Source organism: Lontra canadensis, unplaced genomic scaffold, assembly GCF_010015895.1.
Source record: "Lontra canadensis isolate GAN:19392208 unplaced genomic scaffold, GSC_riverotter_1.0 scaffold25, whole genome shotgun sequence".
In the NCBI taxonomy this organism is placed as follows: Eukaryota; Metazoa; Chordata; class Mammalia; order Carnivora; family Mustelidae; genus Lontra; species Lontra canadensis.
Window position 1 is genome coordinate 5,253,861 of NW_022631019.1, and position 26,935 is coordinate 5,280,795.

General features: G+C 47.6%; 1 protein-coding gene and 1 non-coding gene across 2 annotated transcripts; one reads left to right on the plus strand and one right to left on the minus strand.

Moving 5' to 3' along the window:
• Positions 1-204: 204 nt before the first annotated feature.
• LOC116871409 lies at positions 205-308 on the plus strand. The gene has a single exon (XR_004383382.1). It is a non-coding gene; the product is annotated as a U6 spliceosomal RNA (small nuclear RNA).
• A 13,409-nt stretch (positions 309-13,717) lies between these two features.
• ERRFI1 (ERBB receptor feedback inhibitor 1) lies at positions 13,718-26,571 on the minus strand. The gene is made up of 4 exons (XM_032863317.1): positions 26,404-26,571; positions 16,863-17,054; positions 16,680-16,756; positions 13,718-15,767 (listed from the first exon to the last, which is right to left on the minus strand). The coding sequence occupies exons 2-4, from the start codon at positions 16,982-16,984 to the stop codon at positions 14,608-14,610; spliced, it is 1,359 nt and encodes a 452-aa protein (XP_032719208.1). The 5' UTR covers positions 16,985-17,054; positions 26,404-26,571; the 3' UTR covers positions 13,718-14,607.
• Positions 26,572-26,935: the final 364 nt, after the last annotated feature.

A 26,935-nucleotide genomic window follows, 5' to 3' on the forward strand; every position in this document is an offset into this window, starting at 1 on the left:
TTTTGTTCATCCATTGATAGTCGCTTGGGTTGTTTCCACCTTTTGGCAGTTGTGAATGGTATTGCTGTGAATATTCATGGACAACCATTTTTTTTTTTGAGTACCTATTTTCACTTTTGTGTGCATACCTAAGAGGGGAATCCTGGGCCCTATGGTAATTCTATGTTTAACTTTTTGGGACACCTCCATTCAAATTCTTTTCAAGTAGTTTTGGCAGCCCATGTCCTAAAATTGGAATGATACAGAGAAGATGAACAGGGCCCCTGCACAAGGATAACACACAAATTCATGAAGCATTCCATATTAAAAAAAAAAAAAAATCTTTTCTGGTAGTAGGATTATTCAGTTCTTTGGTAAGTTGTATTTTTCTCCAGGAAGGTACTCCATACTACTTTCTTTAAGTTTTCAAATGTATTGGGATAAATGTTGGTATTAACTTTGATAATACTTTTTTTTTTTTTAAGAGGTAGAGAGGGGTGGGGAGAGGCAGAGGAAAAGGGAGAGAGAGAGTCTTAGCAGGCTCCTTGCCCAGCATGGATGGAGCCCAATGCAGGGCTTGATCCCACCACCCTGAGATCATGACCTGAGCCCAAGTCAAGAGTTGGAAGCTTAACTGGCTGAGCCACCCAGGCACCCTGACAATACTCCCTATTTCATGTTTTCCTTGCTTTTCAGAAATTTCTACTATTATTCTTTCCTTTCCAGACTTTTTAAATTCTGAAACTGAGTGCTTGGTTCATTTATTTGAGATTTTCCTCTTTTACAACATACATATCCAAAATTAAACATTGTTTCTATATACTGATGTCAGTTTGTGTCAGCATCCAGTTCTGATTACTTCCAAGCATATGCTTTCCCCCCCAGGTTATCTGGCTATATTTTGTCATTGATTTCTAACTTAATTGTAGTGTGGTCAGAGAGCCCAGTCTGTATGGTACCAATCCTGAGAAATATGTGAAATCCAACCATCGGTCAACTTTTGTAAATATTTCATGTGTGACTGAAGAGAATGGGTCTTCTCACGTCCATCAGAATGGCTAAAATGAAGAGGTAGACTACTACCGACCATCGACGAGGTGTGGGACAACGGGAACACTCACATACTGCTCGTGGGAATGTAAACGCTACACTATTTGGAAACCCTTTGGGCAATGTCTGCAAAGGTTAAACATGAGCTAAACGTGCCCAGCAGAAACACGTACACCTGACCATCAGAAGACACCTATCAGAATGTTCATCCTGGGACACCCAACTGGCTCCATTGGTAGAGCACATGACTCTTGATGTCGGGGTCATGAGTTCAATCTCCAAATTGGGTGTGGAGATTACTAAAAGAAAAATAATAATAAAGGTTAAAAAAAAAGTTCATCCTAGCACCATTTGTGCTACTTGCGAGGAGGCAACAATCTAAATGTCCATCAACAGAAGAATGGAGGGAGCCTCGGTGGCTCAGTTGGTTAAGCGTCTGCCTTCGGCTCAGGTCGTGATCCCACGGTCCTGGGATTGAGTCCTGCATCGGGCTCCCTGCTCAGCGGGGAGTCTGCTTTTCCCAACCCTTCCCTCCCCGGCTCATGATCTCTCTCTATCTCTCTCGGATAAATAAATAAAATCTTCAAACAACAACAAAAGAATGGATAAATGTGATTTATTCATACAATGAAATAAGAATGAAAAACATATTTCTACACACATAAATCTCACAAACATAATACTGAGCAAAAGAGCACAGAAGAGAACTACTCTATGCTGTCATTTATAATAAGTAAATATGGGCAGAATTAATCATTTAAACATTTGAAGTCGGAGTGGTGGTTTCGTGTAGCATGGACTGTGACTGGGGGTTGTGCAGTAGCAAGAAAAATGGTTTGAGGGTGTCATAAAGTTCTATTTTCTGATCTAATCCAAGTCCTGGATCTGAAGTGTGTCAGCTTCATGAGAATTCATTAGGTCATATATTTTTGATTTGCATACTCTTCTCCATATATGTTATTGTTCAGTTAAAAAAAGTTCAGTTAAGGGTTGCATGGTGGCTCAGTTGGTTAAGCACCTGACTCTTGATTTCAGTTCAGGTCATGATCTTGGGGTCCTGGGATGGAGCCCTGAGTCAGACCCCTTACTCAGTGGGGAGTTCTGGGAGAATCTGCTTGAGGATTCTCTTTCTCCCTCTCCCCTCCTTGTGTGCATGCATGTACACACTCTCTCTCAAATAAATAAATCTTTAAAAAATTTTTCAGCTAAAAAAAAAAAAGAACATGTATTCTTTCATTGCTGGGCGCAATACTTATATATTCATTAAATCAAACTTCTTAGAGGTGCCTGGCTGTCTCAGTTGGTGGAGCCTGCAACCCTCAATCTCCAGGTTGTAGGTTGGAGCCCCACATTGGTGTAGAGATTATTTAAAAATAAAATAAATATATTGAGACACCATCTCTACACTGCTGAACAAAGACTGGCAGCCACACACTCACAAACTTCTACAAGAAAAATAACCCCACTTTGTCAGCTATTGTTAGGTGTTGTTTCTGTTATACATATTCCAAAGTAGTTCAGACCAACACATAACTTTCTTTTTATGTGTGTCTTCTGTAAATAGCATATAGATTTTGTTATTGTTATTAACTAATCTGAGAATCTCCATATTTAAAATGGGGATTTAATTCATTCTTCTTTTGTGACTGCTGATATGTTTTGACTTATTCCTGCAAACTTATTTCACTTACTTTTTACCATCATCCTTTTAAAATTATTTTATATTTAAGTTATCTCTACACCCACTGTGGGGCTTGAACTCACAACGCTGGGATCAAGAGTTGCATGGGCTACTAACTGAGCCAGCCAGGTGCCCCTCCCATGATTTTTTAAATGTTAAATTTCCCCTGTTTTCTTTCCATTTGTTAGATTCATCATTTTTTTTAAGTTTTCATTTTCTTTTCCTTCAAAAGATTTAGAAGTTGTACATCTAATTTCTAGTATCCCAACAGAGATAATTTTCTGATCATTTTTTCTTTTTGTGTTCTGTAGGTTGAATACTCTCTACTCATCTGTCTTTATATTCATGTTATGATTTTTTCTTTTATCCAATCTGCTGTCAATCTTCTAAAACAAAACAAAATTTTTGATATAGCATCTTTCAGGTCTAAGAATTCCATTTGGTTCTTTGTTATATTTTCTATATTACTTCTAAAAATTCACTATATCTTCACCCATTCTATCCACTTTTCCTGTGAAATCTTTGTGATAATTATTTTGGCATCTTTGTTGATTCAGCATCAGGTTATCTGTGGGTCTGCTTCTATAGACTGATTTTTCCTCTTGATTATGAAACAGATTCTCCTGCTTTTTTTCATGTCTTGTAAGTTTTTATCATATAATGAATATTGCAGATGATATGGTACGGTACAATGGTTTCTGTCATCTTCCTCTGAAAAGTGATAAATTTTGTTTTAGAAAGCAAATAAATTACCAGCTGATAACCTTGATCCTGGGGTGGTTTGGTTATAGGCTTCGTTAGGGTGTTTATTTCAGTTTTGCCATCAATCTGGGATGTGGCCCTCACTTCTAAAATATGGCCTTTCTGGGGTTTCAGTAGAAAGTCCAATGGGTTTACCAGGCACCTTGAACTTGGCTGGACTTGATATCCAAACTCTGTCTCCATAGTTGGGCATAGTTCTGCTGAAATTCCTGCTCAGTTCCTTTGGCCTTCTGGTTGCTGCTTTCCACTAGATCCCTTGGAGACGTGACATGCCCACGCAGCCCAGGATTCAGCCAAGGATTTGGGGGATGTTTGTCCACAGATCTGGGGGCGTCCTCCTTTCCAGGATCTGCCCTCCCTCAATTCCCATTTACTCTGCCAGGAAACCCTGAACTCTAACTTCTGTCTTTTTAACCCAGTAAAAGTGCCACTTTCAGTTTGAACTCTATTCCTCGTATGCTGAGAGAATTAAGGAACTGTCTTGGGGGAAAGCTGGTTACACATGGATCTGCACTAGTTTGTTTCCTTTTCTTCTCAGGCATGGGTTGCTCTCTACTACCTTCATATAGTTGTTTTTAAAAATATTTTATCCTGACTTTATAATTGTCATAGGCAAGTGATTAATCTGATGCAAGTTTTTTTTGCTACTACCTGAAGTGGAACTTAGCCTTTAAATTTTTTATGTACATTTAATGGTATCCAATAATATCCAGAATTAATCAATGGTATCCTCTCCTCCCAAAGACCCAAATCTTCATCTGTTTTCAGTTTCCTTCTCTTTCTTTTCCTCCTGGGAATAACCTGGGATCTTCGTTCTCCATTATTATTTTTTTAGTTATGTGTAAAAAATTAAACTTTTCTGAAAGTTATAATGGCTTTTCTCACCATTGCCACTTGGATACGTCTTCCTCCTCTTTAGGTTCCTTTTGTTTTGCTGTGTTGCAATTCTTGAGAAATTCTTTCAGAAAGCCAATCTGCGAATGACAGACTTTCTGAGGTTTGTATGTCCAAAATATTTCATTCTGACCTTCCACTTGAATGCTAATTTGGCTGAGTATAAGACTGTGGATTCAGAATCACTGTTTCTTAGAACCTTGATAATATGGCTCCATTTTCTTCCAGTATCCTGTGTTGCTGGGACTTATAGAATTTTTGCTCCTTTGTGGGTAACTTCCTGCTTGTTTTTCTCTTTGGAATGTTGTCTCCCCCCTGCCCTATCCTTGGTATTCTGCTGTTTTGGGCAATGTATCTGGGTGTCTCTTATTTTCTTGCTTTTCTCTTTTCTTTTCTCTTTTCTTTTCTTTTCTTTTCTTTTCTTTTCTTTCTTTCTTTCTTTCTTTCTTTCTTTCTTTCTTTTCTCTTCTTCTTTCTTTTTTTTTAAAAAGATTTTATTTATTTGAGGCAGGGGAGGTGCAAAGGGAGAAGCAGGCTCCCCATTGAGCAAGGAGCCTGACATGGGGCTCAATCCCAGGATCCCAAGGTCATGACCTGAGCTGAAGGCAGCCATTTAACCTACTGAGCCACCCAGGCACCCTAAGTGTGTCTTATTTTCAAGTAAATTATTTGGTATGAGAGGGTTCTTTCTGTATGAAGACCCATGTCTTCAGATGGGAAATTTTTCCCTATTACTATTTTTTAAATTCTTAATTGATGTATGGTCGACATACAACATTTTGTCAGTTTCAGGTGTACAACACAGTGATCTGACGATTATATACATCACAATATACATGTTTTAAGCATTTCTTTTATGCTACTCTTCATTTTTGTCTTCTCAGATACTAAATGGCTCTTAACTTTTCTTCTTATTTTCTGTCCCTTGGCTCTTTTTCACAGTAGGCAGTTTTTGTAGATGTAATATTCTGTCTAATCTCTGAGGATTATTTTAACATCTGTTTGCCTTGTGAAATGCATGCATGGGTGCTGGTCTCTGTTTATTGACTTGTGCTCTTTTCTCGATGTTAATTTTTCTCAAATGCTTGGTGATTTTTGATTTTATGCTTATATTTGTGTTTGAAAATCACCGTGTTCCTGTCCATAGATCCAGGTTCTGATTGCGTGAGCTTAGAAGTGGAAGGGCCACGCTTCCAGACAGAGTGTGTGGTCTGGCTGGTGCTTGCCACCCAGACATTTCTGGTTACCCAGGGCCTTGCCGTATCTCCGTCACCAAGGCCCCAGCTTGTAGGCACACACTCCCTGACAAAGCTTCCCACAAGGGGAGAGGAGGAGAAGCTGGCTGGCAAATACTCCAGAAGGGGTTCCCCAGATAATCACCCTGACGCCCACCCCAGGGCTCTTTCCTGTTCCATATCCAAAAGGCAGAGTTTTCTCAGAACTCTCAGAGGGGCTGTCACCAAAGTCGCGTCCTCTGTCTATTTTAGTCTTTCTTTTCCTTTGATCCCAATTTTTCTATCATATCACAATCTGCCTGAAATAGTCTGGTATGCCAAGAGACAGTTCTGTGTCTTACAGATTGATTCTTGATTTCAGGAGATTTCAGGAGACACTGAGCAGGGTGGCAGGAGGCCCCCATGGGTTTGGCTATCGGTGGACTCTCCAAAACTTTATTACACAGCATTCCTGGTTGTGAGCTATAAAATAGGATACTGGTCTGCATAATTCCTGCAGTTTGTCTCGGCTGAGGTTTAAACTTAAAAAAAGAGACCTGCCAACATCAGGATTTGTAACCGGAAAAGGAGTGGAGAATACATCCTTAAGATTAGGCTACCAAATTTTAGAAGAAAACCTTTCTGGGAATTTCCCACCTGGAACCAGTAATGGAGAAGTGAGGTGATAAATAATCCCAGAAAAATATAAGTGGCCCTCCAAGTCAGCCACAGCTGTGTGAGTACACACTGGTGTATAAATAATATGGCCAAGTTTTATATGCAACTCAGGGTGTGGCACGTAGGTATGATTCAGAAAGAATAATATGAGTTTTTGTATAGATGGAAATGGGCATTTGGGTGGGGATTAAGCAAGGACAGAATTATAATGCATGCCGGTGGGTGGTAACACCTCTTTTTGCCTATTCTTGTTCTGTATCCAGAAAACTTTTTGTAATTAATGCAAACATAGAATCCCTAGGACTATGATTTAAGAGAAAAAAAAAGACATGGATAGAAGTTGTCTACAGACTCACAGAGAAGGTTTTGGAGAAAAACATTTTAAATAAGCATAGCAATTTGGTGAATCAATTTCTTTAGGAGATCCTTACCAACGACGAGATGACAAATGACGATCTATTTACTGCTGTTAAATGAGGGGATTCTTGCAAAGGGAATAATTGGACGGATTCAGCATCCACTTGGAGCTTGGCAGAAAAAAAAATGTGTCTTCAAAAACAAAAAAACAAAAACAGATTGCTGGCTGCGGTCCTCCAGATCCTCCTACACAGCTGATTAACGCAGGATCAGCAACTGTTGTGTTCCACACTCCCACAGCACGGCTTTCCTCCGAGAGCCACTGCCGGGCCTTGATGACGGTGACTTTCTCACTTGGCTCTGGACAGGTGTGTTTCCTTCCGAGCCGGGGCTCTGGGTACTAAGGCTGATCCCAGTGGGATCCCAAACTCTGCACACTTGGCGTGCCCAGTGCAGCACCCGGCACGTGACAAGTGTCTGATGACTGGGGGCTGTGCATACTGTTAAGGACAGCTGCCCAGTTAGATCAGCCCGAATGCTGCAACACGAGAGACAGCCCGTAGGCCCGAACTATGCTGCATGGAGCAGACCATGCGGCCTGGGGACCCGCCTGACGCTGGGCTCTCTTGGACACGGATTCTGCTGGGGCGCTAAGTAGCTGTCCCAAGTCAAGGGGCAGGAGGAAGGGTGAAGATGGAACAGCTGAGAAGGTCGATGAGAAGATAAAACCGTGGCGATGCTTTGGGAAGAAGGACTGCCCGGTTAAGTGAACTCTTGTTGTCTTTGGAATGCAGTTATTATAATTTGTATTGAAATGACGCACGGGGCTCCGAGGTGCCTCCCCCACCCGGCAGCACAGGCAGTGAGAACCCAGCCCGCGCTATCTTCACAGTTCTGGGATCATGTGAGCCTGGCCACCTGGGCTCCTGCAAGCCCCAGACGTGTAATTAGAGGCTCCCGGGCCGAGATGATGCGCAGACAAGTCTTATCATGTGTCTGGGCTGCTGTGGGTGCATGAGTTCCCTCTGCAGCTCCGAGCTGGTGAGCCGGCCCCTGGGCCTCCCCGAGCCATGGGGACTGTCCGAGCTTCTGCTCAGCCGAGAACTTTGATCGATCACTGAACAGAAGCAGTGTAGACAAAGATGCGAGTTCACGCGGGCACCCCAGGGCGGCTGGCGATGGGGCGCACACAGCACTCAGCTTCCTGTGAGCCGTGGTGCCTGAGGCTGCCCGGGGCTCAGGCCAGAAAGACAGACTCATCCCGCCTTACACAAGAGGGGAGGGTACAAAAGTCATGCAGTCCCGGGGGGAGGTACTGGGCTCAACCCTCATGACTGTAAAAATGAAGAAATATGCACGAAGCATGTGGTTAAGACGTTTATTTGACATGGATCCAAAGTTACTTCCAACGACTGGAGTGGCTGCCTTTCTCCGTAAGGACACAAAGTCAAGTTGAGGGACATGATGCACCCCCAAAGACTGGTCCCTGGTTACAACAAACGGCCTCCTCCCTGGGGCCTTTTTACTTAGTGTGTGTGTGTGTGTGTGTGTGTGTGTGTTGGGGAAGCAGATTTATGCATGGTCACAGATGTTGTGTTAATGAACTTGCTACAGGTTGACCTGCAGAGTGTTCCTGGCAGTTTTCAGGAATCACCGGGCGAGGGTTAGGCGCACTGGGGAGGCACGCGTTAAGCCCAACAGCCCGAGAGCAGCTCTCTCTCTAGAAGCTGAAACCAGGACCCAGAAGAGTCCTTTCCGAACATCTCCAGCTCGCTCCCCGGTCTCAAACCCCCTCTGCGGCCTGGCAGCCGGGGACATTGAGGGACGGTTCCCAGGACCACTCTGATATGAAGGGTTTCTTCACATACAGAAAGTCAGACACACCAAGTACGTTTGCCACTCTGAGTTCTGGGCAGGTAACATGAAAGCGGGGGTGAGCTTGTTTAAACATGCTCCCCTGACAGATTCTCCGCGGCTTAGGCAGAAGGTTCTTGAAGTTCGATACATTCAAGGGAAAAGCAAGCATGAAAATTCACACCCTCCAATTGCCTTAGACGTGCCTACATCATGTTATTCTGCTCTGTGACAAGGAATAAAAGGCAAGGCTCACCAAGTTCAGGCACATTCGGAGCTTCTTCCCTGTTCTCCTCTCCCTCCCCTCTCTGCTTTCCCCTAAATAAGAACCAAAAATGTCTCTTGAAAGGTGTATAATTCGCATGTGGAGGGGAGAAGAACCCAAACCTTTGTTCAAGGGTCTAGTCTGCAAAGAAAACTTGTCTCTGTACTGTCATTTGCCCCAGACTTTTCCAAAGACAAGGTTAGCTCAAAGCTTTAGTACTGGCTTAGAAATTCAGTTTGCCTCTTGCTTTGTTACACATTTCGAAGTTGTGGCACCTCTAGGCTCTGGGAAACCATTCCTGAACCCTCCAGGTTTGAAGGGTTAGCTTTACTAGAGCTCATGCAAATTAGTCTTGCAGAAAATCTTGGCCGATCAGAGTCAACACCCATCAGCTTTATCTCCTCAATTACCATTAGCATAATGTATAAATATTTACATGGCAATGTATTTTTAAAGCTTTATTAGCTTTTCATAAAACACCTAACAGAATGCCAGGATTACTTTCTGAATTAATTTTAAGAAGTGGGACACAAGTCAATTTCGACAGGAGCTCTTTCCGAACAAAACAGTGCGTCTGTGTATTGGGACAATGTCCATTTCCTGGTTTTGATGATGGACTATAATTTTGAAAGATGTTATCTTTGGGGGAGTCTGGGTAATGGGTCCAGGACATCTTTCTGTGCAAGTTTGAAACTTCTCGGGAGTCTGTAATTCCTACAAAATATAAAAGCAAAGAAACCAGGTCTGAAATACCCCTGCAAGGAGCTTATTTTCAAGAGAAAATCTCCATGTACCTCAAAACTACAAATCAGGTGATGAAATTAGGAACCACAGGAGAGACTAATTGAACTCATATTTTGATACTTGAGCCGATGGACAGAGGGATGCAGTTCTCTCTCCTTCAACTCTGAAATGCTCTGCAAGAATCTGTCGGCCTCTTTTTTTGGAACAGGGCCCCTAGCCGCGAAGAGACACCCTCTTAAGGAACGTTCTTTTCATTACATAGTTAAGATATCCCTAGAGACCTAGGGAGAAATAAGCAACATGTAAACAAGCACGTGGCATTTTAAAAAAGATAAGGAACTCATGATCGATTATGGCCGCCTGGAGAGACTTCCCATCTAATATTATCCGCGTTTGGAGTTGACTGACAAACGGGTCCTCTCAACCTTAGCATCTGCTCTCTGCCATGAGACAGTCCCTAATAATAAATCCTTGCAGTTTGTGTGGTACTGGGCCTGCTGGGGCCTGGTCTCATGTTGAGGGGACAGCGGGGCTCGGGGAAGCTGAGGGAATCCTTCGCATCGGAGGTGGGAGGTTGACCGGAGCCCCCGTTTCCCAACTTTACAGTCATACTTTGTCGCTAGATAGTACCTGCCTGATCACAGTGTGTCCAGCGGCCGCGGCCAGCTCATTGCTCCTGCTGGGCTGTGGCAACAGCTCAGAGCGCAGGCCGGGGCCAGCCGGGGCCGGGAGAACTGTCGGAGCTTGGCTGGCTCGGGGTGCGGCGGGAGGACTGAGCTTCTGCTCTGACCGAGTTTCAGTTGCGTACGCATTTGGTCGGCCACGGAAAGTAGGGAAAAGCATTCTTGCAAAACCAAGGAAAAACGCGAAGGTTCAGAGAGAAGCAAATGTGGATGCTTGGGGCGCGTGGGTGGCTCAGTCCGCTGAGTGGCCGACTCTTGATTTCAGTTCAGGTCATGGTCTGGGGTTGTGAGATTGAGCCCCACCTTAGGCTCTGCGCTCAGCAGGGAGTCTGCTTGAGGTTCTCTCTCTCCCTCTCCCACTGCCCCTCCCCTCTCCATGCCCAGGCTCTCTCTCTAAAATAAAATAAATCTTAAAAAAAGAAGGGGGGCGCCTGGGTGGCTCAGTGGGTTAAAACCTCTGCCTTTGGCTCAGGTCATGATCCCAGGGTCCTGGGATCGAGCCCCTCATTGGGCTCTCTGCTCAGGAGGGAGCCTGCTTCCTCCCCCCTCTCTGCCTGCCTCTCTGCCTACTTATGATCCATGTCTGTCAAATAAATAAATAAAATCTTAAAAAAAAAAAAAAGATGGTCTTGACCACAATACAAGGAAAGGCAATGGAAGGGGGAAGAAAAGAGGCAAAAAATAGGAGATGTCAGCAAAGATCAGTGGGAGTGCTCTATTTACCTTTCCTGGGTTGTCCTGGCACCCCTGGGGGCTGGTGGAGCTCACGGAGGGGGTAAGGGTGGGAGTGGGGGGCGGGGGTGCTGGAGCCACACGCCCTGAGCTCATCCCACCCAAGGTCTTCAAGCTGCGGCTTCTACCTCAAAGGATCTCTCAAAGCAGGTTTTCTCCATCTCCAGGCCTAACATCTCCCCTGGCCCCTTGTCTCTCCAGGTCCCGACACCTCCCAGTCCTGACAGCCCCACATTCCCCTTGGCTTCTCTCCAATCTGTTCCCCATACAATAGCCACTGTCATCTTTTTTTTCTTTAAAGGTTTTATTTATTTGACAGAGATCACAAGTAGGCAGAGAGGCAGGCAGAGACAGAGAGGGGGTAAGCAGGCTCCTCGCTGAGCAAAGAGCCTGATGCTGGGCTCGATACCAGGACCCGGGATTATGACCTGAGCCGAAGGCAGAAGCTTTATTTAACCCACTGAGCCACCTAGGCGCCCCCCACTGTCATCTTCTTAAGATAAGTCAGATCTTGTCGCTCCCTTACCTAGATCTTTAAGTGGTCACTAGCGTCCATCCTCCTGCGGCCACAACTTCTGGCTTATGGAAGATGCCAGCCTTTTGTTTCCAGCCTCAAGGGCTCACAGGTAACGTGTTTCCTCGGCCTTTCCTCCCTGTTCCCTCCACCTCCTTCGGCTTGGAGTCCGACCCTTCCATCTTATCACATTAGAGTACAGCCCCTTTGTGACCTACCACACTGTTCACTCCTTGGTGGTGCTCACCGCAAACCATAATTAGGGACTGCTTTAAATTCTAGAAGGCAGGCTTCTAAATTCTAGAAGCCTGGGGGCTCAGTCGGTGAGCATCAGCCTTCCGCTCAGATCACGATCCCTGCATGGTCCTGGGATCACGCCCCCCTGCATGGTCCTGGGATCACGCCCGCATCCAGCTCCCTGCTCAGCGGGGAGTCTGCTTTTCCCTCTCCCTCTGCCCCTCCCCCCTCTCATGCATGCACTCTCTCTCAAAATCTTTTTTTTTTTTTAAGACTTTATTTATTTATGACAGAGAGATATAGCAAAGAATGGGAGAGGGAAAAGCAGGCTTCCTGTCAAGCAGGGAGCCTGATGTGGGGCTTGATCCCAGGACCCTGGGATCATGACCCGAGCCACCCAGGCACCCCTCTCTCTCAAAATCTTAAAAAAAAAAAAAAATTTCTAGAGGGCAGAGGATATGCTCACTTCCCAGGACCCAGAATGTAGTTGGGATTTCCTAGTCAATGTCTGTCGAACCAACTCCCCCAGCCCACTTCCTGGTGTGTAAAGTGTCAGAAATAACCCCTGTCAGGGCTCAGTAACCAATGACCACGAAGGCCATGCACCTACCGGCTGCCAAGGGTTCATACACGGTCGCCACAGATAATTCCCTATCACGGGTATCAGGATGCTAATTTTACCCAAGGACAGAGACGTTAAGAATCTTCCCGACACATAATTAGGTAGAGGTAGAGGTGGACTCCCAGCCTGGCTCACTGACCTCGGAGCCCTGGTACTCTGGAGGATACCAGCACATGCAGGGGCTCGGTCAAGGTCACCAAGAGCTTCACCATTGCCCAGGAGCCATGGAGGGGTGAGAGTGACTGGGTTTTGGCTACAGGGCCCAGGAGAGGGGAGAGCTGAGCATAGGGCCCCACGGAGCTGGAGAGGTGCCCTCACACGCCCAGTGGCCTAGCTTCCTCCTGTGCCAAGAAGCCGGGAGAAGCACGGCTGTCATCTCCGAGAGGCCTGGGCAGGTTAGGGTTTCTCTGGTGGCCTCATGTCAGACAGGAAGCAGAGCTTCCCAAAGGACCCACAATGATCCGGACCTAATCCTGAAACTCATTGTGAGTCACATCAAGTCTGTAAGAGGTGACTTCTTCCGTATGTGCCCCGTGATGGGCAGGCCCCTCCCCAGCAGGCCCAGCATCAGCCCAAGCCCCCTCTCTGAACTGTGAAAGGTGAAAACAAACAGCTGCTTGCACGGTGCGCGTCTCTAAGATTCACTATCAGTCACTCAGATTACTTTTATTTCAGGGAATGACGGTAAAGTTCAAGCACTTAGGAAGCCATGAAAAAGCTTCTCTTGTGCTTAGAGATGGCAATGCTTGTCAACGTACTTGAGACATCAACTTTTATAAGACTTTAGGCAAGAAACATTGTTAACGGTGTCATAAATAGTATTATAACTTTATTAAAATGAAAAGACAATATTCAAAATAATGCAACAGAAATGAATAAAATCCTTTGTCCAACACTGTACACAATGCAGAAATCAGTGCATTTTTTCTAAAGCATGTCTTAACCTTCATTTAGTTCATACTAAAATATAAGCTTTAAATAGCTCAAATCGTATCATTCAGCAGTTTAAACTGTAAACAGCTTGTTGAACTGTTAAGAGAACATTGTAGTAATGTACCTCTGTTAGTGAGCACCTTCTCTTTTGTGCTTGTCTCCACAAGATCCACACGTCGAAGCGTGTGGAAGCCCCAGCGCATGTGACGGGTCTCACTGAGTCCGGGTGAAGCAGCCAGCCGGGACGGTCCCAGAAGCAGGAAGATGCTGATGTGACCTGTGCCATTAAGACATACTGTGCTCTTGGTCACAAGTGTTTCACTCAAAAAGCAAACAATTCCCGGGAAATACTGAATAGGAACCAGCAACACAAGGCCAGCTTGTGCTGTATTTGTGTATTAATATAGTCTTAAAAAAAAAAAACAAAAAAAAAAACCACCAACACAAAACCACATGCTCCCAGTGACTCTGTCACACAGCTGTTTCACGATTGCTTAAAACCGACATCCTGACATCCTGACCACCGCCGAACGGTCTGCTTCTCCACAGGACCTGAACCTGCCCTCCTCCCGCAGCTGCGAGGCCTGTGCTACAATGGGCCACGCTAGTGGGCAGAACGGAGCAGGAACTGTCGGGAAAAATGGTTTATGGATTCTGGTACCTTCTCATTTGTCAAGGTGGGAGACATGCGTGCACAGGTGAGAACATGGCTGCCAAGCACACTGCCAACCTCCCCTCAACGGAGCAGAAGGCAAACTGGAGGGACCCAGGCCTCGGGACGATTTTTAAACTGGGCAGGTAGGGCCATGGGACAGATGGGGGCCCTGCCCTCAGTGGCACAGACTGTTTGCAGAAATAAAGGAGACAGAACTTCATGGGCCCGAGAGCCAGATCCTTTCAAACTGACTAAGCAAAAATGGTTTTTGTTTTTTGGTTGTTTACTGTTTTCTGTTTGTTTTTTTTTTTAATGATTCTGATCTAAACAATACTGTGTTTTCTTCCATTTGCTCAATTTTCAGTTAGGAGTCGTCCTCCAGCTTGTTTTAACATTCTGAATACATGTTACTCTAAGGTAGCAACTAATTGGTTATCCCGCGACTACGGCCCACGGCTGCCACACAGGCTTCTATAGGTCTCTAATGTATACACACATGGAAGGTTCCCCAGCCTTCCCTCCCCAACGGCACAGCTTTACATTCCAGGCTGGAACAGACTTTCCTGCAACGCCAACAAAATCAGGGCTTCCCAGCCTGAGGCCCCTGGTGGCTGCTCTGACCCTCTAAGACGGAGGGTTCAGCTATTCTGCTCTGCGATCTGGAACACTCCCCTGTGAACCTCCACTGAACGGGAGAGTGGCTTGCGAACCATCTGCTCCCAGGGAGCCCCTGCTGAACCACGACCGCAGAGCCTAAGGAGAAACCACATAGGACAAGTGTTTACGCTTCATGTGGCCACCGAGGTCCAGTTTTGTTTTTGGGTCCGGCTTGTCTGCGGCTGGGACGACGCCGCAGTCAGCAGACAGGGGCCGGGGCTGGGGGCCTGTGGGTGTTTCTTCTGCTTCCCGAAAAAACTTTTCATATTTGTCCAGGTACGGGGGTCTCTCAGGTAGTAGGTAATAATGCGTGGAGCTGACCTTCTTCCCGTTTTCGATAATGGGCAGAATGCAGGGAACCTTATTGGCAGATCCTTCGCTGTTCTGTCTCTGCAGGGCCTTGCTGCTGACGTACTTGGGGTCGGGGGCGAAGCTCTGCGTGGGAGGCATGACCCCGTTGAGGTAAGACGGGAGGCTCTTGGGGCTGGGTGTGCGCGAGTTACTGCGGGATAAAGGTTCTCTCGGCGGTACTTTGGGAGGCCTGTCTTCGTCACTGTAGGTGCTCGAAGTAACCTCTGCTGACCACCTTCTGTAATCCGGCTTCACGGGACGGGGAGGTATGGGGACCCTGGGGGGCACCTCGGGTTTGTCTTCGTCCGAGTTGGGAGAAGCTCTGTGTATGTAGCTGGACACCCTTATGGCGGGCTTGTTGAAGGAGCCGGCCGGTCCCGAATGCGACCGTCGCAGTCTCCGGTGGCTCTGGGGCGGGGGAGGATTTGAACTCTGCACCGCGCCGTGCGGCTCGGGCGCCTGGCTGAGGTCGGCCGCGGAGACCGCCGGGGTGTCGAAGTACGCGTAGTTGATCTGTCCACACCCGCGGAAGCTGCGCCGGCCCGGGACGTCGTATCTGAAGCCGGAGAGCGCGCAGTCTCGCAGGAGCAGGTCGGTGTCCGAGCTGGTGAGGTATTCCACCTCGCAGTCGGCCTCGTCCAGGGAGAGGTCCTCCGAGATGGGCAGCGGCGGGAGCGGCCGCGAGCCCCGGTCGCAGAGGGCCGCGCAGGGGAAGGGGGACGGGGGGCTCCTCCCGGGGGTGAGCGGAGGGGACGCGCACAGCCCGTTCACCGAGAGCCGCCGCAAACCGCACACCACGCGCTCCTCTCCTCGCTGCGCGCCGTCTTCGCCCGGGGGGATGACGAGAGGGGCCAGGCTGGGCCTCTGAGCGGGGCCGTCCCTCGCGGCAGGCATCGCCGCGTGCCCTGCAGCCAACGAGAGGGGGCTCAGGAAGGGGCGCGCAAGCGCGTCGTGCTGCCCCTCCCCCGCCGCTCCAGGCCGAAGCCCCCCCAACCCCGCCCCCCTGCGCTCAGGGCTCTCTGCTGAGGCAGCGCATGCGCGACGGTGCCGGCCAAGAACACCCCGGGGACAGCCACCCGCCGACGAGGCGCCAGAAGATGGCGGCCCCCCGGGACCTGCTTCAAAGGGCACATCATCTGGTCCATCTGCCCCGGACGTGCGCGGGGGCACAGCCACACACCCCACACCCCGCGGCAGGTTTGGTGACGCGCGCGAACCTCGCAGACCACGAGCAGCGTATCCTTTCCGGACGACCGCGCCACACCGGCCCGGCCACGGGAAGAGCGGCGGCGACGCGAGGCAGGCTAGGGCCGCGTCATGCGACACCGGGGCCGCGTCGGGGGACACCGGGGCCCACACCAGCAGCCCAGCGGGACGTCAGGGGCGCGGGGACCTGCACGTGGTGTGCTCGGGGCCCCTGACAGCAATCTAAGGAGCGCAGTGTCCGCGTCACAACTGCCGGGCGGCACGTCACACACTTTCCTCGGTCTCTTGTCGCCACGGACACTATTGCTCGCCCACGGATGTGTGCCCGACACTCGTGAGGGAGAGGACGGATCTCCTCCGAGGTCTCTGCAAGCAACGTGTGGACCAGAGCTGGGGCCACGTCAGCGACTGTGGAAGGTCCCGCTTCCACAAACGGGTCCCGTCAGGGCCCCGCCGACTCAGGAGGAAGGCAGGGGGCTGGAGAGCAGGGCGGCTCTCTTCAGGGCCTGCTGCCACCAGGGCTCGGGCGGCTTCCTCGCTCTGGCACGGAGCTGCAGGAGCAGCGGGCCCATCCCCCCCCCGCCCCCCCACCGCGTTTCGGGGACACGTACCGAGAGACGCGAGGTGCTCCTGGGCCGTGGAGTTGAGGCTGTAGGCCATTGTGATCGGGTCAATGTTCAAAAAGTGGCTGAAAGGAAAGGAAAATCTTGGTCATTAACAAGGAGCCGTGCTAGTCTCCAGCTCACCCGAACACCAGGGCTTGGACTTCTCGGGCCGTTCTGTCCTGCGCTTACTTTTCAAACTCACTGCGGCTGCCCCAGCAGGTCCTCACGGTCCTCATGGCTTGGCCATCGTGCAGAAATCCAGTTTTTAATGGGACTCTAATCTCCTGAGCAGCAACTCCTGCCGTGGACATGGTGTCTTCCTCTGGGAGGTCTCCACGCTTGAGGCCGAGGGATCTGTGGTCAACCAGTAGCCTGCATTCCCTGCGCAGAGGCGGACAGAGAAGAGCCGGGTGAACAAACAATTCAGAAATACCCATAGAGAGCTAATATCCTCTGATATCCCTGGGCATTTGGGACAGAAAACTGTATAGACGTTCACTCGATCCCGACCTCTTGGCACAAACTCATCCTTACTTCTCATGGTCATGGCACTACTTAAACGTGGACACTTTGAGCAACTGGGGGGGGGGGGGGGGGGGACGGGGATACTAATCAAAGCTCTGCATGCTTTCTGCAAAGTGAGGAATAATCCACGGCGAGCAAAAGCCCATCTCCCACCGCAGCCCAACAGCTGCATGATAAGTCCTGCTCACTTGCCGAAGCGCGAGGAGCTTCCTGTCCCCCAAGCCAACAGGGTCATTTCAGAAATCACTGTTTTCAGTCCCGCAGAACCGACATTCACTAAAACCCAAGGCTTCAACTGAACAAGAGATCCTATGGTGGCAGCAGACCTCCCCACGACCTAGCATTTGTTTGGATTCTGCAGTTCAGGGTTGGCCCCGGGAGGACAAATTCTCCAGTTACCACCTCTTCGAGAATAAAGAAATCGCTAGATAGGAGCATCCTAATTTCCATTATCCTGTAAAAATTAAGTTCTGCAAGGTTATGGGCTTCAGCAGAGGCCTGGGACAGCTTCCTCCTCCCTTTGAAAGACAAACTTAAAGGCACTTTCTTCACATTCTCCTATACCAAGTGCCTTCTGCTTCATGCCTTGCCTCCTGCAAGGCAAGGATGACAGAGGCTAAGTAAGTGCCTTTTCTTGATTTAGCAGTTCCTCAATGTGAGCAGTTCCTCAATGTCCCTCATCAGGTGCGCCGTGTCTGGGGTCAACCAGTAGCTCCCCCAACACCTTCTTGCTGGAGGAGTCTTCTAGCATCTGGCTCTGCTTTCTTGGCATCTTCACACTTCCTTAGAGTTAAGTTGAGGCTTTTTTTCCTTTGAGACACTAGGATGTGATCTGTCAACTCTGTGTAACACTGACCCCTTCTGGGATGAGCACAGACGCTTCCTAACACTCTAGTGCTCTCCCCGAGCATGCGCGCAGCTGCCCAGAGCCGGGTGGTTTGCCGAGCACTGGGGGCGTTCTGGGGGATGGAGAAGGAGGTTCACAGGTCATCTGTATCAGGGACAGATCTGTCACCCACTAGACTGGGAGTCCAGGAGAGAGGCTAGGTCGCAGTCATCACTCATCACTACGTGGAACATCAGCAAGTGACTGCTGGCTGCGGGAACGACCAGACCCTACCATCTCCTCATTGCCACGGTCAGGGTCAACTAACATACAGGGATATGTGGGTTCCTGTACAGGGAATGTACAGGGGTCTTTTTTTTTTTTAGCTACAGATCTAAAAAACACTCTGCAAGTGCTTACTGTTGTTCATGCACAAAGAAATGGAAAGACAGTAATGTTTCGGAAACAAAGTGAAGATGGGGCCATTACTGATCCTCGGCTTTTTACTCTCCCAAAGCCAGCTGCTCTGATACATGAGGCAGAGACTTAAGTAGCTTTCAAATATTATTTCAAATAGTCAAGCTTTCTTTTCCTGTGATGAGTCTCTCAAAGACATACTGTTAAGAAGAACGGGGGGGGGGAAATCCCACCATTTAAGAAACCTAAGTTATCGAGAGACCTTATTTTTTGTTTTTGGTCTTCAGAGGCTTGAAACACACATTTATTTTACCTGGATTAAGGAGAGCTATAGAAAACTAACAACAACATTTTTTAGAACACACTACTCGGTACTCCCTCTGGGCACCTGGCCTGGTGGCATGTGATGCTTCCCCGCCCCCCAGCACCCTACAAGCTCAGGCAAGACCACAGGGAAAGTATCTGTGGTGATGTAAAAATGAAAGGCCAAGATAGGAAGAAGAATATGGTATTTAAGTAGTTTGAAAGCACACGTTTGGAGATCGCTCATCCAGATTACAGGAAAATGCTGCGGGGGTTTCTGGAGGCCCAACCCCCACCTGTCTGCAGGCCAGCAAGTGCTCCTCGTAATTACTGCGTGTCAGCCTCCTAATGCCATCTAAATCTTAGCTTTCAACAGAATGATTGTGTAACTATCGCCTCTGCTGGAATGGCCTCGGAATTCTAAACTCACATTTCGGCAGCCCCTCCGAATTATGTATACGTTCTAGAAAGTTATTTTTTATTCATTGTTTCCATCACCTACTTGTTAGCTTTCTTAAGAAAAAAAATTTTTTTTAGTATAAAAAGAATTGTGTTCACTAAGCCAGCTCACTTCTGACCACAATAGTGTCTTTGTGTATTCATAGAAGGTGACCTGCCTCTACATTTCAATGGGGAATTGTGAATGGGACGTTATGAAACTGTCCGAACTTCCTACTTGCTTGCTTGGGAGAAGCCAGGAGGGAAACATAACTGCATGTTCTCGTTCGGAAAATAACTTCCAACTATAGGCCCAGGAAGGGTGAGCTGCCGTAGGTTTGGAAGCAAATGTTTTTGGCATGTTCCTGGGAATGCCAGCTACCTACAAGTCTTCCACGCCTCTCTCAAAGCTCCCCAAGTCTGCAGTACATAACCTCCTGGGTTTGCGGGGGGGTGGGGGGGATCAGCCTGGCCAAGCTCAAGTTAAAAAGAAACCCACAGGTCCAGTGACATTTCACTAATGCTCAAGTGTTTCAAATTTTGTTTCTGTGTCAACCACAAAGCCAGCTCTCCCTGACAGCTCAGGAGGCAAGCAACAGCAAGAACAGCCCTATGTGGGGAAATCAGCATCTCTCTGCACAAGACGGCATTCTGTTATGAAATGCAAACTATGAGAGCGGATGTGAACAGAGGCAGCGCGGTGTCCAACAGGATCGGAATGACCTTGGGCAAAAGAACTTCCCTAAAATTCATCAACTAATCTTTAGCCTTTTCGGTGTGTCAGAAGCGCAGTTAAATACCAATCCCAGATGTGAACTACTGTTTCCTACTAACCTCACTTTTTTTTTCAACTTCAAGACAAAAAGTAGTACCCCCTGAAACCATCTGTTTCTTGCAGCCATCCTCTGCTTTGCTCTCCCTGCAACTGCCCCTCCCCCACCCCGCTCTTGGAGTTTGGATCTACTTCTGCGACTACGAGACAACTCCTCCATCTCCTTAGTCTTGACTCCAGCCCTGATTCAAGCTTCCACTTTGCATTTCCTATTGTCTGGTGGTTATCTTTCCACTTGGATGGCCCTCTGGCATCTGCAACACTATAAACCAAACTCCTGTCACTTACTTCACACCCCCCGCCCCCTTCCCAAACTAGTTCAGGGTCTGCAAGGATGCCGCTTCTCCCACAGGCACCATTTTTTCATAACCTGAGCCAGGACAGATGCACATGTTCTTGGGTTATTTTGTGTCTTCTTGCCCATCCTCCAAATCTTTGGGGACTTTCCCCACCTCCTGTGTAGATCCTGGCGTCACTCATTTCTGATAAATATTTACTAAACGGATATTAAGAAAAAAGTCATCTCACTTCTAAAAAAAATAATGACATGACAGACTCCTGTTTCCTGTAAATCAGTGACGAACTAAGGGATAAACCTAACATGGGCTGACACCTCCTAATAATGTGACAAATTTAGGTAAGAAGCAGGCAAGGGATTCTCATTACATTGACTTCCAAAATCTGAAGTGGACAGTATACAGACTGGGTGAAAACTCTAAGCTTAAGTGATTGACAATGTAACTTTCTCAGTTGGTTTCTATTACTATACATTCACCTAAGCACGGGGTGGGGGGGTGGGGGGGCTTTCTGAAAATAATGAATTTCACCTTCTCTTCCACACTATTCCTTCACCTACTGTTCTTGTTGCTAAAGTTGCTAAAGTCACTTTCCTTAAACAAAACCAAAAAAGGCTACACCAAAAAGCATACCACAGATGCTTTATTGAAGTGAAATCACATGCCTTTATATTGAGGAAAGTCACTTTGAAACTTTTTTTTTTTTTAAACCAGGCTACCTTAAGACTGTAACCTAGATGTGCTTACCTTCCAGCAGATCTCATTAATAAATCTCAAAAGCAATCCCCAAGAGGAGGAGGGGCACATTTTTGTCATACAACTCACCCAGTTCTGCCCAGTGCTTCCTTATTTAAAAGTGTGATGTAATTTCCTTCTTTCAATCTGGTTTTAGAACCTGATTTCTGTTTATTCAGGGTGATAAATGGTCTTTTCAACCTTATTTAACAACCACCTACATGACTAGTTCCTTACCAAAAGAGATAGAAGATATTCCTATTCAGAGCCAAGATTTGTTAAAAAACAAAAACCAAAAACAAAAAACTAAAAACTGATTTTGGAACGTGACAAATTCCATGATTTTATTTTTTATTAAAAAAAAAAAAAACTTTTTTTAATTCCATGATTTTAGATCCTCCCCACAGAAACCACCACCTGCACGTTTACCTTTAGTCTGAAAATGCCTAAAATAATCACCTTTGAGAATATTAAAACAAAACTAAAATCCCATCATTTTTACTGTGATTCATGTCTAAAGCTTTAGCAGCTCAGCTGTTTGACACACTGAACATCTAGTGTTTTCGCTTTGACTAATAGCATGAGAAGACTTACTGATTAAAGGACTCTTCACACTCCAAGGCCCAAATTCAGGGTTTTTCTTGGATTTCACCCTAACAGACCATGATTTGGGGGAAGAGAGGAGGAGGCAGGCAGAAATTTCCTTAACGATCCCCTGCTACATTACATTACATCCTCCACATGCATGGCCTTCACATGAAGAGCACAGAGGACTTCACATCTTTCATGTTAAGTCACAGGAAAAAAGGTCACTGAAATGCTCCTGTATGAATTCAAGGTAAACATGAGGGTTTCAGGACCCAGGGCAACACCGCTCTGCGGGGTGAGGATGGACATCTCGTGTCCGGCAGCATCCATCCGCCCTTCAGTGGGCCAGCACAGAACAGTCCACTGGAAGTGGTAAAAACTGGGGCAACAAGAAAAATAATTTATCTTCCAACTGTCAAAAGCAAAGCTGAGTGACATAATTTGTGGAATAATTCAGAGTATTTTCTAGCTGAGTATTTTAAGAAACAGCAAACTAACAAAAAACCTATTCGTTCCACGGCCATCGTCATCAATAGCCTTTTGATTCACTTGGTGTCCTACGCGGCCTTCGCGCAGAGGCAGAAGGATACCACGGCAGGGACGCAGGCTCTTGTCCTTTGTGCTCTTCCTACAGATGCTATGGTCAGGAGCAACACACGCACGGGATTGCAAAATATTATTCCTTTTAGACATACACATAATAGATTTCCAAATGGAAAAAATACGTGGGTTCTATTCTAATCTTAACAAGGAGCACAATAATCCAATGATGGGAAGGGAGTCTTTGAAACTTGAAATGTACTTAATGAGCACTGGAGTCACCCAATGGGGTAACACCAGGTTGTTACAAGGAACATAAAACCAGTACAAAAAATAAACTAATTCTTGGGAACTTATCTGGCAGGCATTATTCTAAGTGATGTATAACTTATTTAATCCTCTCAACAACCCTGTGGGGCAGGTTACTATTATGACCCTCATTTACAGCTGAGGAACTGCAGGCACATCGAGTTAAGTAACTCGCTCCAGGTCAACGGTGGGGCCCAGAGACTTAAGCCAGGCCCTTGCTGTGCACACCACCTGGCCTCTCGGAGCCCCTCAGGCTCTTAACTGGGAATAAGATCTGACCCACTACAAGGCCTGTGTTCAGGGTGGCTCAGACAGACTTTTCTGGGGATTTGCTACTTGGTAATAGTTTTTCTTGGGTAACCCTTAGACTATGAAAGTTCCTATTTTATTTCAGCTCCATCAAATCCTCCTATGAAAGTTATAAATTGCAGATTTAGCCTGTGTATCCTCTGGAAGGGTGGTCAAGGTATCAGTTTTACACTCTGTAACTACCTGGAGCAATTCTTTCCAAGCCCTTAATCTTTGAGGACACACTGATGCCCCAGCACTACACACCCCGTTACAACACGATACCTGGTATCACGCAGGTCTGTCTTTACCCAGGTGTCCCTATAGATACCCAAGGGGCCTCCTTTTAACACCCTCTCACAGCATGGATCCATGTAATGCCATTACAATCAGGCTCCATTTTAGTCTGGAATCTAATGATGGAATATCTTATCTTTGCAAAGCACTCTATAAATTACAAAGTACTTTCCGACACATCATCTCACCGGATCCCCACAACATCCCTGTCAGAGGAGGCAGGGATTACACTCTGTGCCTGCAGATGAGGAAGTGAGGCCAAACACCTTCCTGTCAGCAGCAAGGCCAGGGAGGCTCTTCCGGCCTCTAATCCAGCACTCCCCCGCTACACTTTCACTCCTTTCCTCTCCACGGTCTCTTCATTCTAGGCAGAAACCTCAGTTCTTCCTTTTCCTTTTCTTTCTTTTTTTTTTTATTTAAAGATTTTATTTATTTGAGAGAGAGAGCATGAGTAAGAGGCGGGGCAGAGGAGAGACAGAATCTCAAGCAGACTTCCCTCTGAGTGTGGAGCCCGATGGGAGGAGGGGGAGACTCGAGACTCAATCTCACGACCCTGACCCCAAGTCAGGAGTCAGACGCTTTCCTGACTGAGGAACCCAGGCACCCCAACCTCACTTCTCTTTCTAATCTTTATCAGTGGGGAAACTGATGCAGGGATGGCTAAGCGAAATGCTCAAGACCTCAGAGCGAGTCACCTGTTAAGATGGGAATGGGAGCTCCACACACGGGGTCTCACTCACAAATTCTTAGAGGGCAAGGATGAGTTATTTCCACAAGTGGTTCTCAAGTGCTTATTCTGGAGTAGATGCTATGGTAGTGAAGGAGACGTGCCTGCTGTCTGGGAAAGCCTCAGTCTCTGACAACAAGCAGTCTCAGACTGTGAGAACTTCCCCAGGAGGACAGGGTGGGGAGGCCGGATTGACAAGGGCAGTTAGGGCAGGCCTCTCTAGGTGACTTTTTAAACTGAAATTTAATGATGAGAAAGAGGCAGCCATGAGAAGAACATTCCACGAAGAGGATATAAAATACAGATTATTTTAAATAATCTGTACCTGGCCAGGTTTCATATTCTGTGGGTCTTCAAGGAGAACTTCAATGTCTTCTCATCCTTACCCTCCTACTGCTTCCCCTGAAATGTTGAATCATGGCACTGTGGAGTGGAAAAGGAGTAAACTCACGTAGCCAGAGCCTCATATTTTACAAATATGTCCACTGAGGCTTGGAGGATTCAACTGCCCCATTTTATAGTATGAGGAATTGTATTAAACTATCAACAATGATTCCAAATTACAGAATCCTTTTCCCCTTCTGAAGTCTGAGTCTCACACTAACTTTTCCCTGTCTTAAAGCAAATTTCTCTATTATGCTAGCTAACATTCAGAACCCTGAAACTCACCAGTTTTATCTACCTTTACAGAGCACGCATTTATGCTGTGCGAATTATGCCCGAATGCCACAGCTGATCTTGTTTACCCAGTACCCAGGAGGTTATTCGTTAGCTTTTCTGAAGCATGGCCAAACACCAGCACCAAAAGATGCAAAAGGAATCCCGATGATGAGGTACCAATTCAAATTTATTGAGGTTAAAAGCAGAGCTGTTTCTCTGGCAGAGGGAGCTGATGACATTCAAATTCCTGGAATTACCCTTGGCACCACCTTTCCCTCCTCTGCTCACCTTTCTAAAGCAACCTGATGGTATGCAGACATTCAGGTCAGTTTCAAGCATGTTAGATTGTACCTGTAATTTAGGCAACTTGCTTTTAAAAGCTACCATTAGTATTAGCTGAAAGGGAGTATTATCTGGTTCACCTTCTGTGGAGCAGCAGTTAAGAGTCATTTTCACACAAAAACTCAAGACTACAGTATAATTAAATTCTCAGAGCAAGAGTGACCAGCGCCTACTGTGAACTGAAAGGAGGAGACACAATTCATCGAAACAGTAGTTTTATGTATCTGTCGAAAATACGAGTAACTCAGACATTTCATAACAGCCATAAAGAAAGATTTGCTTCCCACCCTTATCAGAGACTGGTCCAATCCTGCTGAGACGTAATATATGCTTCCATGCAATTATTTATCAACCATCGACTATGTGCAAGGCTGCGCGAGACAGAAGCTGTACAGAAGAGTTCCTGCCCTGAAGGAGTTCACAATCTAATACATGCCAGGTTAAAATCCTTAGCCCAGGACCTCTAGCCCCTACTATCACGGAGACAGGCAGCTGAAAATAAGCCTCTGTGTGGAGGGAAGGAGCTGACAAATAGGGTCTGAAGTTCAGGCTAAAAGCTGTATGTACTTCTCTTCAAATCTGCTAATAACTGGGAAAGACAGCAGTACCTACTGGTAACCAATCACAGCACAATTAACAAGAAGCCAACTTTTACTTTGCTTAGCAAAATTTGGTCAGTTTCTGAAATGGGTAGGTGGCCTCCTGTCTCTGTTTAAGTAAAACTTTGCTAAAAACCATATTACAGAAATGGGGAATAAAAAAAAAAAGCAAGACTTGGTATGGCGAATGTTTCAGTATCCTCAACAAACGCATACCCTTCGCATTCTTACAGATTTATAAAAGCTGAAAAACGTGCAGAATACTGTTCTTCAGGGGGGTTAAAAAAAAAAAAAACCAAAAAAAAAACCACAACGCATTTTAACTTCACCTTTCTTCACCTCTGACAGTTGCTTAGAAACCAGTCCGGCCCTACCTGTGTTGCAGGTGTACCTAAAGTCACCAACACATCTCTTTTAAAGCTACAGTCTATTCTGACTGCACTTAAGTTTATGACTAACAATCTATTCATATATATATATTTTTTTATCAGGTAAGAGACTGGTTCCTTTCAAGCAATGACGAAATCCTAATAAAGACTTAGGAAGCACCGATACAGCACCAATCATGGTTAAGAAGTCATCTAATTTGTACGAGGCTGTGATATACATATAAATACACACGCACAGACACACGAAAAACACCCAATAAGCAGTCACGTTCCGCACACAGAATTCTGCACTCCCATTCCTTCGGAAACAGTAATTAGGACGCTCCGACCAAAGGATCGCGTTTCTGAGACAGGAGGAGGGGGGGCTCGGAATTACTCAAGGGCCCTGACCGGGGACGGCCGTCGTCGTCGAGAGACCGAGCAGAGGGGCCGCGGGCCGGCCACCCCCCAGCACAGCCTTCGGGACGGGGCTGACCCGAACACGGTGCGCGCCGGGGCAGCGCAGCCCCATTGTGGAAGGGGGGACGCCGAGGCCGCCGCCAGCCTCACCAGCGCAGGACCCCGGCCGGCCGCCCCCGAAGCCCGGGCCCTCGCGCAGCGTCCCCGGCAGGCCCCTTACCCCCGCGGAGCCGCGGCTGCCCCACGGCGCCCTCCCGCGCATGTCCGTCCCGGCTGGCTCAGCGCCGCGGGCTCAGGGGCCCAGACACCGCGCAGGCGCCTCGCCACTGGCTGGCCGCCGCACCCCGCTCGCACTCCCCGCTCGCACTCGTCCGCCGTCGGCGCGGCAGCCGACGCCGCAATATATGCCAGTGGCGGGGCCGTGACGTCGACATGCAGCGCCCCACCTCCCCCGCTCAGCCAATCCCGGCCGCGCGCCGCTTAAAGGGGCGATGCCGCGGCCCAGGCGAGGGCGTGGGGTCCACCGGCGTCGCGCGGTCCCGGGGATGGCGCCTTTGTCTCCGAGGGGGCCGTTTTTGGGCCGCGGCGGCCTCCGCGCCTCAGCTCTGCGCGAGCGGAGCAGCAGCTGCCGAGGCCCCAGAATCCTGACGCTGAATGTGTGCGGGTAGCTCGGCCTCAGCCCGCGTTCCGCCCGGCTAAAGGGGGCGCCGAGCGTCGCGCGGGGTTTCCCGTCGTTTTCTGGCCCCGGCGGG

Bases quoted from the DNA above. Each gene is read 5' to 3' on its own strand.
- ERRFI1 (XM_032863317.1), bottom strand. From the start codon at position 16,984: ATGTCCACGGCAGGAGTTGCTGCTCAGGAGATTAGAGTCCCATTAAAA. The intron at 16,757-16,862 runs GTAAGCGCAGGA...CTTTCCTTTCAG, and splicing joins AGCCGCAGTGAGTTTGAAAA to CCACTTTTTGAACATTGACC. The intron at 15,768-16,679 runs GTACGTGTCCCC...CGTTGGCTGCAG, and splicing joins GGAGCACCTCGCGTCTCTCG to GGCACGCGGCGATGCCTGCC.